At 45.1% G+C, this 15,698-nt stretch overlaps 1 protein-coding gene across 2 annotated transcripts in view; it reads right to left on the bottom strand.

Moving 5' to 3' along the window:
* Positions 1 to 15,698, bottom strand: part of TMEM135 (transmembrane protein 135) — a 426,102-nt gene that overhangs the window by 286,106 nt on the left and 124,298 nt on the right. For both annotated transcript variants that reach the window (XM_069759272.1, XM_069759273.1), the window contains exon 4: positions 3,825 to 3,858. In XM_069759272.1, the coding sequence (XP_069615373.1) occupies positions 3,825 to 3,858 (34 nt within the window). The remainder of the gene's footprint in view (positions 1 to 3,824; positions 3,859 to 15,698) is intronic.

The raw sequence follows: 15,698 nt of genomic DNA on the forward strand, positions 1-15,698 counted from the left end.
AGAGATGAAAAGAGAAAAACAGATAGGGGTTGAGAGGAAGTAAGAAGGGACAGTAAGAAAGAAGTAGAGAGACAGAGAGAGGGATGAGAGATGAAAAGAGAGAAAGGCAGAGATAGGGGTTGAGAGGAAGTAAGAAGGGGCAGTAAGAAAGAAGTAGAGAAACAGAGAGGGGTGAGAGATGAAAAGAGATAAAGATAGAGATAAAGTATGAGAGGAAGTAAGAGAGAAGTAGAGAAACAGAGAGAGGGGTGAGAGGTGAAAAGAGAGAAAGACAGAGATAGGGTTTGAGAGGAAGTAAGAAGGGGCAGTAAGAAAGAAGTAGAGAAACAGAGAGGGGTGAGAGATTAACAGAGAGAAAGACAGATAAAGGATGAGAGGAAGTAAGAAGGGACAGTAAGAGAAGTAGAGACACAGAGAGGGGTGAGAGATGAAAAGAGATAAAGATAGAGATAAAGTATGAGAGGAAGTAAAGGTACCGTCACACTTAGCGACACTGCAGCGATACCGACAACGATCCGGATCGCTGCAGCGTCGCTGTTTGGTCGCTGGAGAGCTGTCACACAGACCGCTCTCCAGCGACCAACGATGCCGGTAACCAGGGTAAACATCGGGTTACTAAGCGCAGGGCCGCGCTTAGTAACCCGATGTTTATCCTGGTTACCATCCTAAAAGTAAAAAAAACAAACACTACATACTTACCTACCGCTGTCTGTCCTCCAGCGCTGTGCTCTGAACTCCTCCTGTACTGTCTGTGTGAGCACAGCGGCCGGAAAGCAGAGCGGTGACGTCACCGCTCTGCTTTCCGGCTGACCGACGCTCACAGCCAGTACAGGAGGAGAGCAGAGCACAGCGCTGGAGGACATACGGCTGTAGGTAAGTATGTAGTGTTTGTTTTTTTTACTTTTAGGATGGTAACCAGGGTAAACATCGGGTTACTAAGCGCGGCCCTGCGCTTAGTTACCCGATGTTTACCCTGGTTACCAGTGAAGACATCGCTGAATCGGTGTCACACACGCCGATTCAGCGATGTCTGCGGGGAGTCCAGCGACCAAATAAAGTTCTGGACTTTCTTCCCCGACCAGCGACAGCACAGCAGGGGCCTGATCGCTGCTGCCTGTCACACTGGACGATATCGCTAGCCAGGACGCTGCAACGTCACGGATCGCTAGCGATATCGTCTAGTGTGACGGTACCTTAAGAGAGAAGTAGAGAAACACAGAGAGGGGTGAGAGATGAAAAGAGAGAAAGAGAGATAGGGTTTGAGAGGAATTAAGAAGGGGCAGTAAGAAAGAAGTAGAGAAACAGAGAGGGGTGAGAGATGAAAAGACAGAAAGGCAGAGATAGGGGTTGAGAGGAAGTAAGAAGGGGCAGTAAGAGAAGTAGAGACACAGAGAGGGGTGAGAGATGAAAATAGAGAAAGGTAGAGATAAAGGATGAGAGGAAGTAAGAAGGGACAGTAAGAAAGAAGTAGAGAAACAGAGAGAGGGGTGAGAGATGAACAAAGAGAAAGACAGAGATAAAGGATGAGAGGAAGTAAGAAGAGGCAGTAAGAGAGATTTCGAGAGACGGGAAGAGAGGAATAGACAGATGGGCAGTAAGGAATGTAAGCTGAGGAATAGAAAGAAGAAAGGATCAGTAAAATGGTCTAAGATTGAGGGAGAGAGATAAAAAGAGATATAGAAATATAGGGAAAATGATGAAAGAAGAAGAGAGAGGATAGTAAAAAATAAGCGATAGAAGACAGGAGAGTAGAACGGTGACATAGAAAGAGGTAAGAGACAAAAAGAAAGGAAAAATATATTTCTGCTGAATGGACTTTTTTTATGGACGCCTTCATTTTTACTTTTCTATTTTTCATTGGAAAGAAACATCTGTTATATTGTCGTGCATGAAATATTCCTGAGAGACGAGCCGAACATAGCAGAGAGCAGCGGCCAAAGACTAGAACGTCCTGTAACACCAGCACTGTTCCTGACTATCGAAAGTATACATTTAGTAATGATTTTTCTTTTAGGGGGCGCTGCAGGGAAATGGAAGACAGTTTTTAGCCCTGTAGTTCTAGGATCCTCCTTTCCAGTTATTTAAAAAAAAAAAAAAAAAATTGTCAATCTACTCGTGCTTTTCAGATGTTTGTCGTCGATTTATCAATTGCCACTTTGTAAAGTCAAGACATTTTAGTGTGAATTGCAAATTTTGGTAAAAGACAATAAAGAGTGGTTTCAATTTTGCCCAAAATTCATGAACCATGTAGAACTTTGCACAAAAGTCAACAAATGCCACAAAAAAAACGAAAATACTAATCGAATCAGGCTCTTAATCTTTTCACATGATGAAGGAAATAAACCGCATGACCTCAAAAAATAATTGAACACACAAAAATATATATATCTATATATATATATACCTATATATATTCATACCTAACAGACCAGACATTCAGCGTCTCCCACTCACACACCACCTCCTCACCTCGCCCCCTATCTGTCGGAGTCCCACAAGGTTCAGTCCTAGGGCCCCTGCTCTTCTCCATTTACACCTTTGGCCTGGGACAGCTCATAGAATCTCATGGCTTTCAGTATCACCTCTATGCTGACGACACACAGATCTACATCTCTGGACCAGACATCACCACCCTACTAACCAGAATCCCTCAATGTCTGTCCACTATTTCATCCTTCTTCTCCGCTAGATTTCTGAAACTTAACATGGACAAAACAGAATTCATTGTCTTTCCCCCATCTCACGTGACCCCCCAACGAACCTATCCATTACAGTAAGTGGCTGCCCACTCTCCCCAGTCCCACAAGCTCACTGCCTCGGGGTAATCCTTGACACTGATCTCTCCTTCAAACCACATATCCAAACCCTTTCCACTTCCTGCCGACTTCAACTCAAAATATTTCAAGAATCAGTTCATTCCTCAACCATGAATCTGCAAAAACCCTAGTCCATGCCCTCATCATCTCTCGCCTTGACTACTGCAACCTCCTGCTCTGTGGCCTCCCCTCTAACACTCTTTCACCCCTCCAATCTATTCTAAACTCTGCTGCCCGACTAATCCACCTGTCCCCCCGCTATTCCCCGGCCTCTCCCCTCTGTCAATCCCTTCACTGGCTCCCCATTACCCAGAGACTCCAGTACAAAAGCCTAACCATGACGTACAAAGCCATCCACAACCTGTCTCCTCCATACATCTGTGACCTCGTCTCCCGGTACTTACCTGCACGCAACCTCCGATCCTCACAAGATCTCCTTCTCTACTCCCCTCTTATCTCCTCTTCCCACAATCGTATACAAGATTTCTCTCGCGCCTCCCCCATACTGTGGAACTCTCTACCACAACACATCAGACTCTCGCCTACCATCGAAACCTTCAAAAAGAATCTGAAGACCTACCTCTTCCGACAAGCCTACAACCTACAGTAACCACCAATCGACCAAACTGCTGCATGACCAGCTCTACCCTCACCTACTGTATCCTCACCCATCCCTTGTAGATTGTGAGCCTTCGCGGGCAGGGTCCTCATTCCTCCTGTACCAGTCATGACTTGTATTGTTCAAGATTATTGTACTTGTTTTTATTATGTATACCCCTCCTCACATGTAAAGCGCCATGGAATAAATGGAGCTATAACAATAAATAATAATAATAATAATAATAATAATAAAAAATGGCGCATGTCTACAACATTTAACACTGTTTGCAGTCTATGCTCGGTCTCACTATCCTATACAGAAGCGTCACGTAAGAGACATATACTATTCTGCACACCAAAGAAACATTATGGAAAAAGAAAAACGTTAAAAACAAGTTCTTTTCTTACCTGATTGGCCATGTAAATTGTCAGTAATCCTCTCCTAAAACAGAATCGCAAAGTTAAGGTTTTGAAAATGAATTTTTGAAATTATGACAAAATTTATTGTAAACCCCCCCCCCCCAAAAAAAAAAAAAAAAAAATTATATATATATATATATATATATATATATATATATATATATATATATATATATATATATATATATATATATATATATATATATATATATATATGGTATATTTTATCACAATTTGCAAAAATTTATCAAATTTTACAAACAACTGCATAATCTGGTGGGTATTCACTGTAGCGTCCACTAATTTACTAGCTAAAAGCAAATCAATTAACCTTAAAGGGGTTGTCCACCTTTTGACACTATATTTTTCTTACTTCGTTGCATATATTTGGAGGTAGAAATCATTTTTCCAATTGGGTTTCATTGGCACCGTTTGGCTTTTCCAGGCTCTTTGTTTCCCTACACTTTCTACTTTGACATGGTCTGTGGTCAGAAATCAGCTCAGGAGGTCAAAAGACTGAAAAGAGCTCCAAACTGCCTGGAGCTCACTGATAAACTCACAGTTGACTCATTCTGCAGCCAGCAATAAACAGTGCAACATAAAGGCTATAGACAGCAAATGGTGCAAAATTTCCAATTAAACCAAATCACAAAAACGATTTTTAGCCCCAAACACATGCATTTAAGAAAAAAAGAAAAAAGAAAGGGTCCGCCCATGGGTAGAAAACTCTGCTCCACAGGACAAGTGCTGAATATTGAAGGTCTGATCGCTGAGACCCTCATTAATTCAGGGTCGCACTTGCAATGTCATTGATCCATTTTAACGGGACTTTTCACAGCCCCATTCTCAGGATCATTGGGGGTCCCCAAAGCCGGACCTCGGCGATCAGAAAGATGTGGAGAAGTGATAACTTGTCCAGTTGGGAATAACCCTTGTACGTTTCCAATTTCCGATATCCCACAATCAAAGTCTCCGGCAGCCCCTCTATCCAATGTAGAGCCCATTCCCACCAAGAAAAAGGGTTATTGTGGTCCCCATTTAGTAAACCGGTCTTTGTTGCTTCTAGCAACCAACCTGAGCTCAGTTTATACATTTTTACAGGAGCTTAAGGGTATGTGTCCACGTTCAGGATTGCATCAGGATTTGGTCAGGATTTTCCATCAGTATTTGTAAGCCAAAACCAGGAGTGGGTGATAAATACAGAAGTGGTGCATATGTTTCTATTATACTTTTCCTCTGATTGTTCCACTCCTGGTTTTGGCTTACAAATACTGATGAAAAATCCTGACCAAATCCTGATGCAATCCTGAACGTGGACACATACCCTTAGAAATTAAAGCTGAGCTCGGAATTGTCGACAAACAGTTTTCATAAATGAGGCCTCTGTCTGTAAAAAAATAAAAAATAAAAAAATCTTGCTCTGGCAATTCACACAAAAGTAAAGGCTGTTGTAGATGTACAGCTGCCATTCAGGCTTCACTAGACTCTGTAGGCCTCACTTCTCAAAATTGTCCATAGCGACCAATCAGAACACAGCTTTCATTTTACTACAGCAGTTTAAGAATTGAAAGCTCAGTTCTGATTGGTTGCTATGGGCATTAAAGAAAGTCTTACTATTAGACAGCTGAGTGAGGCCTATAGATATGTAGGGAAGAAAATGGAATTTGACACCATTTATTTATCAGATTTTATCAGCAGGAATCCCCTACTGATCGTGTAAAGCCCCCCTTGAATGGAGCGCTTGTCTGCTACCATCTGATTATACTTTAGTACTTTAGCTATAGCAATAAGCAGGGTCTCCAATGAATGCCAGCCACTCATGACAGGCACGGGGGTCTTAAGCAGACCCCTGGATATCATGACAAGCCATCGCTTTAGAACAGCACATTCCCCCTCAGAAAGTGTGCTGTAAATGCACACATAAACAGTTCCGCTGCATCGGCGGCTGTTGGATGCACATGATGGCTGAATGACAAAGCCATCTACTGTCGGCAAAGATGAGGGGTCAGTAATTGAGCCCACATCAAAGTCAGACAGCCAACGTGTGATGTACCAGTACTTCCTGTGTTTGTAATCTGTTGGCAAGATCAGCCCTTCACTACCAAACTGCATTCAATTGTATGTAGGTCTTTGAAAACTAAATTCATCAATACTTTTATATCTTCTATCTGTTGCTGCATTCCCGAGAAATTAGAATCTTCATTCATATGCAAATGAGATTTTAAGAAGACGTCCCAAAACTCTTCCCAAACTGCATACAATTAAATGTAGGTCTTTGAAAGTTAAATTCATCAACACTTTTATATTTCCTATCTGTTGCTGCATTCCCAATAAATTAGCATCTTCATTCATATGCAAATAAGATTTTACGTGCTTTGGGCGTGACAGAACACTTCCGGAACTTCTGCTTCCCAAAGTTTTTCTCCCACTCAGCACCAACCTCTTTAGTCAGATTTTCTTGTTTGGTGTCTGATGTCACACAGAGCGTAAACTATCAAACAACCTCAGGAGGCAGAGGGTCTGGAAATGCTCGGTCACGCCCAGAGAATTTAATGCTTAATTTCCATACGATTTAAAAATACAGATTTCTTGGGAATGCAGCAACAGATAAAAAATATAAAGGTGTTGAATGAATAGCTTTCAAACACCTGCATGTCCATATATGTAGGTTTGGGGGGGATTGATCTTACTAACCAATTCCCTTTAAATGCTATCAATAAACAGTCATATAATCCTATCCCAATGTGAAAATTTGTTATGAGCAATATTGCCATATTGTTACTAGTCACCGATTCACACTACGGGGAGGGTGACTAAGGCTCTGTTAGTTGTTTGTTTGTTTTTTAATGAATTTTCGATACCAGATAAACCCTTTAAATTTAAAAAATATTTCTGGAAGTGAAAAATCTAACAGCAAAAAACCTCACGTTTTTTTTTTTTTTTACAATATTCTAAAAGTTTGCATTGAACAAAAAGGGTTAAGTGAAGTTTGGTTTCAGGCGCTTCATTTTTTTCCTATTACTGTTTATTTCCCGGCAGATATTTCAGCAGAAACGCAGAGACTTGGCCGTCAGAGAGGATACAGCTGCAAGTCAGAGGCCAACACAAAGGAAAAGGTAGATGTGAAAAATGTTCTTGTATTTCTTTTACCTTGTGACACAAGAGATCCAAAAAAACAGGCATAAAGCAAAAGGCGTCCTGAGTCAGCTAACAAACGGATATTACCGGGCTTACAAAGTGTGGGTGAATTTAGGAGATTCACTATGCTTGTTTGGAAAAGCCACAATCAGCGTCAAAACTTATCAAAACTGGAACACACTGATTAAAAGTGGAACAGCAATCAAGTTCCACTGACACAGTAAACAAAAATCACAGGATTCACGGTGGAACGAGCCCAACATTCATTGTCACTTCATAACAAAAATCTGTATTCAGTAAAAAAAAAAAATGTTTCCATTATACAGAAGACAGTTGGTGCTTTTAAAATTCTATGGAGAGGGGAGGAGCTAAAGGAACACACAGACATTCTAGGGAGGAGCTAGAGGAACACAGACATTCTAGGAAGTAGCTAGAGGAACACACGGACATTCTAGGGAGGAGCTAGAGGAACACACAGACATTGTAGGGAGGAGCTAGAGGAACGCACAGACATTCTAGGGAAGAGCTAGAGGAACACACAGACATTCTAGGGAGGAGCTAGAGGAACACACAGACATTCTAGGGAGGAGCTAGAGGAACGCACAGACATTCTAGGGAAGAGCTAGAGGAACACACAGACATTCTAGGGAGGAGCTAGAGGAACACAAACATTCTAGAGAGGAGCTAGAGGAACACAAACATTCTAGAGAGGAGCTAGAGGAACGCACAGACATTCTAGGGAGGAGCTAGAGGAACACACAGACATTCTAGGGAGGAGCTAGAGGAACACAAACATTCTAGAGAGGAGCTAGAGGCAGACAGACATTCTAGGGAGGAGCTAGAGGAACGCACGGACATTCTAGGGAGGAGCTAGAGGAACGCACGGACATTCTAGGGAGGAGCTAGAGGAACGCACGGACATTCTAGGGAGGAGATAGAGGAACACACGGACATTCTAGAGATGAGCTAGAGGAACACACAGACATCCTAGGGAGGAGCTAGAGGCAGATACAGACATCCTAGGGAGGAGCTAGAGGAACACACAGACATTCTAGGGAGGAGCTAGAGGAACACACAGACATTCTAGGGAGGAGCTAGAGGAACACACAGACATTCTAGAGAGGAGTTAGAGGAACACACAGACATTCTAGGGAGGAGCTAGAGGAACACACGGACATTCTAGGGAGGAGCTAGAGGAACACACGGACATTCTAGGGAGGAGCTAGAGGAGCACACAGACATTCTAGGGAGGAGCTAGAGGAACACAAACATTCTAGGGAGGAGCTAGAGGAACACACAGACATTCTAGGGAGGAGCTAGAGGAGCACACAGACATTCTAGGGAGGAGCTAGAGGAACACACAGACATTCTAGGGAGGAGCTAGAGGAACACACAGACATTCTAGGGAGGAGCTAGAGGAACACACAGACATTCTAGGGAAAAGCTAGAGGAACACACAAATTCTAGGGAGGAGCTAGAGGAACACACAGACATTCTAGGGAGGAGCTAGAGGAACACACAAATTCTAGGGAGGGGCTAGAAGAACAAACAGACATTAAATTACAGTACTCCACAGAAAAGTATGAGCACCAACTGTCACCTATCTCAGTAATGGGAAATTCTGTATTTACAAAGACAAATTATATTTGTGAATTTAGAATTTTGAAAATGAAAGATCAGACCAGGAGGATAAAAAAGGGGATTTCTCTAAAAAGATGTATTACAGAGCTTCTTATTTTCAAGGGTACCACTGATTTATGCAAACAAAAATAAAATATGGTTACGCTCTACCTGCTCTAATAAATCATAAGCCATTACCAGATTTAAACTGTTTTCTTCATACATGCCAAAAGGGCCTTCTCCTACTCAGCTACAAAGGCCTGAAAGCAACTGCTACATTTAGACAGCCTTCTATTAGGAGCCTGACCTTTATATAACTTTAATTTATCTTTGCCTATTTTTAGTGATGGGTAAAACAAGTTATTTACCAAGAAAACAACAAGAGATCAATTCATTAAAGGGAATCTGTAACCCCATTTTTTACCTATAAGCTAAGGCCACCGCCATCAGGGGCTTATCTACAGCAGGGGTGTCAAACTGCATTCCTAGAGGGCTGCAAACAGGTCATGTTTTCAGGATTTCCTTGTACTGTACAGGTGATAATTTAATCACCTACAGACATAATGATTGCAGCACCTTGTGCAATGCTAAGGAAATCTTGAAAACATGCATGGTTTGCGGCCCTCGAGGAATGCAGTTTGACACCCCTGATCTACAGCATTCTGTAATGCTGTAGATAAAGGTACCTTCACACATAACGATATCGTTAAGGATATCGTTGCAACGTCACGTTTTTTGTGACGTAGCAACGACCCCGCTAACGATATCTTTATGTGTGACAGCGACCAACGATCAGGCCCCTGCTGGAAGATCGTTGGTCGCTGGGGAAAGTCCAGCACTTTATTTTGTCGCTGGATCTCCCGCTGACATCGCTGAATCGGCGTGTGTGACGCCGATTCAGCGATGTCTTCACTGGTAACCAGGGTAAACATCGGGTTACTAAGCGCAGGGCCGCACTTAGTAACCCGATGTTTACCCTGGTTACCGTTGTAAATGTAAAAAAACAAACACTACATACTTACATTCCCGGTGTCTGGTCAGGTCCCTCGCCGTCAGCTTCCCGCACTGACTGTGAGCGCCGGCCAGCCGTAAAGCAAAGCACAGCGGTGACGTCACCGCTGTACTTTACGGCCGGTGCTCAGTCAGTGCGGGAAGCTGAAGGCGAGGGACCTGACCAGACACCAGGAATGTAAGTATGTAGTGTTTGTTTTTTAACATTTACAACGGTAACCAGGGTAAACATCGGGTTACTAAGTGCGGCCCTGCGCTTAGTAACCGGATGTTTACCCTGGTTACCCGGGGACTTCGGGATCGTTGGTCGCTGGAGAGCTGTCTGTGTGACAGCTCTCCAGCGACCAAACAGCGATGCTGCAGCGATCGACATCGTTGTCGGTATCGCTGCAGCGTCGCTTAGTGTGACAGTACCTTTAGCTTATAGGTGAAAAATGGGGTGACAGATTCCCTTTAAAGAAAATAAATATTGTGAGCTACTATAATACTGCCACCTATGTACAAGAATATAGCTACTATAATACTGCTCCTATATACAAGAATATAACTAGTATAATACTGCCCCCTATGCACAAGAATATAACTACTATAATACTGCTCCTATATACAAGAATATAACTAGTATAATACTGATCCTATGTACAAGAATATAACTACTATAATACTGCCTCCTATGCACAAGAATATAACTACTATAATACTGCTCCTATGTACAAGAATATAACTAGTATAATACTGCCCCTATGTACAAGAATATAACTACTATAATACTGCCCCTATGTACAGGAATATAACTACTATAATACTGCCCCCTATGTACAAGAATATAACTACTATAATACTGCTCCTATGTATAAGAATATAACTACTATAATACTGCTCCCTATGTACAAGAATATAACGACTATAATACTGCTCCTATGTACAAGAATATAACTACTATAATACTGCTCCTATGTACAAGAATATAACTACAATAAAACTGCCCCCTATGTACAAGAATATAACTACTATAATACTGCCCCTATGTACAAGAATATAACTACTATAAAACTGCCCCTATGTACAAGAATACAACTACTATAATACTGCCCCTATGTACAAGAATATAACTACTACTAGCTATTGAACCCGTTCTACGCCCGGGTGGCTAGCATCTATATTGGTATATGGTCTCCATCCTGGTATGTGCTGCTCCATCCTGCGTCCCCATCCTGTCATGAGCTGCTCCATCCTGCGTCCCCATCCTGACATGTGCTGCACCCATCCTGCACCCCCATTCTGACATGTGCTGCTCCCATCCTGCACCACCATTCTGACATGTGCTGCTCCATCCTGCGTCCCCATCCTGTCATGTGCTGCACCCATCCTGCGCCCCATCCTGCCATGTGTTGCACCCATCTTGCGCCCCCATTCTGTCATGTGTTGCACCCATCCTGCGCCCCCATTCTGTCATGTGCTGCTTCCATCCTGCGCCCCCATTGTGACATGTGCTGCTCCCATCCTGCGCCCCCATTCTGACATGTTCTGCACCCATCCTGCGCCTCCATTCTGACATGTTCTGCACCCATCTTGCGCCCCCATTCTGTCATGTGCTGCTCCCATCCTGCGCCCCCATTGTGACATGTTCTGCACCCATCCTGCGCCTCCATTCTGACATGTTCTGCACCCATCTTGCGCCCCCACTCTGTCATGTGCTGCTCCCATCCTGCGCCCCCATTGTGACATGTGCTGCACCCATCCTGCACCTCCATTCTGACATGTTCTGCACCCATCCTGCGCCTCCATTCTGTCATTTGCTGCTCCCATCCTGTCATGTGCTGCTCCCATCCTGTGCCCCCGTTCTTTCATGTGCTGCTCCCATCCTGCTGCCCTGTTCTGTCATGTGCTGCTCCCATCCTGCGCCCGTTCTGTCATGTGCTGCTGCCATCCTGCGCCCCCGTTCTGTCATGTGCTGCTCCCATCCTGCGCCCCCGTTCTGTCATGTGCTGCTCCCATCCTGCGCCCATTCTGTCATGTGCTGCTGCCATCCTGCGCCCCTGTTCTGTCATGTGCTGCTCCCATCCTGCGCCGTTTTGTCATGTGCTGCTGCCATCGTGCGCCCGTTCTGTCATGTGCTGTTCCCATCCTGCGCCCCCGTTCTGTCATGTGCTGCTCCCATCCTGTGCCCCCATTCTTTCATGTGTTGCTCCCATCCTGCGCCCCTGTTCTGTCATGTGCTGCTGCCATCCTGCGCCCCCGTTCTGTCATGTGCTGCTCCCATCCTGCGCCCGTTCTGTCATGTGCTGCTCCCATCTTGCGCCCCCATTCTGTCATGTGCTGCTCCCATCCTGCGCCCGTTCTGTCATGTGCTGCTCCCATCTTGCACCCCCATTCTGTCATGTGCTGCTCCCATCCTGCGCCCGTTCTGTCATGTGCTGCTGCCATCCTGCGCCACCGTTCTGTCATGTACTGCTCCCATCCTGCGCCCGTTCTGTCATGTGCTGCTCCCATCTTGCTCCCCCATTCTGTCATGTGCTGCTGCCATCCTGTGCCCCCGTTCTGTCATGTGCTGCTACCATCCTGTGCCCGTTCTGTCATGTGCTGCTGCCATCCTGCGCCCGTTCTGTCATGTGCTGCTCCCATCCTGCGCCCCCGTTCTGTCATGTGCTGCTACCATCCTGCGCCCCTGTTCTGTCATGTGCTGCTGCCATCCGGCGCCCCCGCTCTGTCATGTGCTGCTCCCATCCTGCGCCCGTTCTGTCATGTGCTGCTCCCATCTTGCGCCCCCATTCTGTCATGTGCTGCTGCCATTCTGCGCCCATTCTGTCATGTGCTGCTCCCATCTTGCGCCCCCATTCTGTCATGTGCTGCTCCCATCCTGCGCCCGTTCTGTCATGTGCTGCTCCCATCTTGCACCCCCATTCTGTCATGTGCTGCTCCCATCCTGCGCCCGTTCTGTCATGTGCTGCTGCCATCCTGCGCCACCGTTCTGTCATGTGCTGCTCCCATCCTGCGCCCGTTCTGTCATGTGCTGCTGCCATCCTGCGCCACCGTTCTGTCATGTGCTGCTCCCATCCTGCGCCACCGTTCTGTCATGTGCTGCTCCCATCTTGCGCCCCCATTCTGTCATGTGCTGCTGCCATCCTGTGCCCCCGTTCTGTCATGTGCTGCTACCATCCTGTGCCCGTTCTGTCATGTGCTGCTGCCATCCTGCGCCCGTTCTGTCATGTGCTGCTCCCATCCTGTGCCCCCGTTCTGTCATGTGCTGCTACCATCCTGCGCCCGTTCTGTCATGTGCTGCTGCCATCCTGCGCCCGTTCTGTCGTGTGCTGCTGCCATCCTGCGCCCCCGTTCTGTCATGTGCTGCTCCCATCCTGCGCCACCATTGTATTATATGCCCCCCATAAGATGCTCCATTATATATGCCCCGTATGCTGCCATATATAAAAAAAAAAAATACCATACTCACCTATCGTCGCTGGGCGCCGAGTGCTGGGGGGCCTGAGCAGGCGGGGACACCGGCGCGCTGTGGGGGTCAGGTGCCAGAGTCACCGCTAGCTCAGGCCCCCAGCACTTGGTATACTCACCTGTCTGTCCCGTTCCAGCGCTGCGCTCCGCCATCTTCCGGTTCCTCTGGCTGTGACTGTTCAGTCAGAGGGCGGCGCCGGCGCGCATTAAGCGCGTCATCGCGCCCTATGAATTGGGAACGTCACAGCAGAGGACCCGGGAGACGGAGCCGCACGCAGTGCTGGAACGGGGGACAGGTGAATATACTTACCCTCCTGGCGGTCCCTGACTCTCCGGTGGAGATCGCGGTGTGCGTTCAGTGTTTACGCATACCACGATCTCCTGGGAGCGTCACTCTGTGAGGCCCAGACTGCGCCAGCGCGTGCGCTGGCGCAGTCTATAAAGGCTTCGGACAGAGTGACGCTCCCAGCGTTAAATTATAGATAATACTGCCCCTATGTACAAGAATATAACTACTATTATACTGCCTATGTACAAGAATATAACTACTATAATACTGCTCCTATGTACAAGAATATAACTACAATAATACTGCTCCTATGTACAAGAATATAACTACTATAATACTGCCCCTATATACAAGAATATAACTACTATAATACTGCTCCTATGTACAAGAATATAAATACTATAATACTGCTCCTATGTACAAGAATATAACTACTATAATACTGCCCCTATGTACAAGAATATAACTAGTATAATACTGCCCCATGTACAAGAATATAACTACTATAATACTGCTCCTATGTACAAGAATATAACTACAATAATACTGCTCCTATGTACAAGAATATAACTACTATTATACTGCCTATGTACAAGAATATAACTACTATAATACTGCCCCTATGTACAAGAATATAACTAGTATAATACTGCCCCATGTACAAGAATATAACTACTATAATACTGCCTCCTATGTACAAGAATATAACTACAATAATACTGCTCCTATGTACAAGAATATAACTACTATAATACTGCCCCTATATACAAGAATATAACTACTATAATACTGCTCCTATGTACAAGAATATAAATACTATAATACTGCTCCTATGTACAAGAATATAACTACTATAATACTGCCCCTATGTACAAGAATATAACTAGTATAATACTGCCCCATGTACAAGAATATAACTAGTATCATACTGCCCCTATGAACATAACTCCTGTGACAGAGGAGAACTTCACCCTGCCACATCTCCAGTAATACCTCCTGACACACTCCGCTCTTCCACATCTGGTCCCGTTTCCTGGATTTATACACAATGGAGTTATCGTGATTCCAGCATGGACGTCTTTATTGAACACCGATCTCTTAGGAAGTCTATATTGACACTGAATATCAGTCAGAGTTTACCCATTTACCAAACACATCACTTGGCCCAGATACGACATTTCCCTTTCTAGAACATGGGTTTACATAGGGCTTCCTCTGTGTACATTACGGCGTGGCGGAGTCACTTTTCTCCATCCCCGACGTCTTGTGTACAGGAGGATTATTTCGGGCCCTGTGTAAATTAGCGTCGATGCCAATACGGCATTTGTAAACAGGTGTCAGTATCCATGACACGGGGCCCGTCCGTGGGCCCCCGAGTGTTCGGATTATACAAACTGTACAGAAATGTCTGCAATCAGGTTACTGTTGTTTTGTCTTGAACCGGTTCGAGCTGAAGGCCTTATAAAAACATTGTCACTGGGTAAATCCCATGAAGTGGGCTGTTTTTCTCGAGTGACACGGCATGACAAAACAAACTCTTCCTGCCTGACTTTTTGTTCTGTAGCATGTAACAGCAGGCTTAAAATCACTGAGAAACCACTATTCACATCAACCCCTGCCGTCCGGACGGCTAATTACGGCTTACTGGCGAAGAAAAAATAGAAACGTGTAACTCGAAAGCACAACGTTTTTTTTCTTTTTGTTTTCTAAAATTTGTGATTTTTGTACAATTTAATTTTGGAGCTTTCTAACTCCCTACCAATGTTTGATGCTAGAAGACGAAGCGAACGTCCAGGAGAAAGATATATCATTAGGATAGGACATCTATAACAGATCGGCAGAGGTCCGACCACCGGTATCCCCACTGATTAGCAGTCACCAGGGTCTGTGGCTGCCGGAAGTGCATAGTGTGTGGAGCTGGAGCAGCTCAGATCACATTCACATCAATAGGAGCTCAGTTGCAGTACCCGAGAATGGCCACTACATGGTGTATAGAGACACGGTTTACTTCCGGCAGAAACGGGACCAGGAAACAATGTAGGAGGCGCTGCTGTTCCAGCTCTGCACACTGCGTAATGGCCATTCTCAGGTACAGCAACTGAGATCACTACAAGGCCACTACATGGTGTATAGAGCTGTGAAGTACTAGCTCTATACACTGTGTACTGTTGGCAGTCGTAGGACCAGGACAGAGTGCACAAAGCTCTGCTGTTCCAGCTCCATACACTGTGTACTTCTGGCAGTCACAGGACCAGGACAGAGTGCACAAAGCTCGACTGTTCCACCTCCATAAACTGTGTACTGTTGTCAGTCGTAGAACCAGGACAGAGTGTACAAAGCTCTGCTGTTCCAGC

Source organism: Ranitomeya imitator, chromosome 3 (genome assembly GCF_032444005.1).
Source record: "Ranitomeya imitator isolate aRanImi1 chromosome 3, aRanImi1.pri, whole genome shotgun sequence".
NCBI classification, from domain to species: Eukaryota; Metazoa; Chordata; class Amphibia; order Anura; family Dendrobatidae; genus Ranitomeya; species Ranitomeya imitator.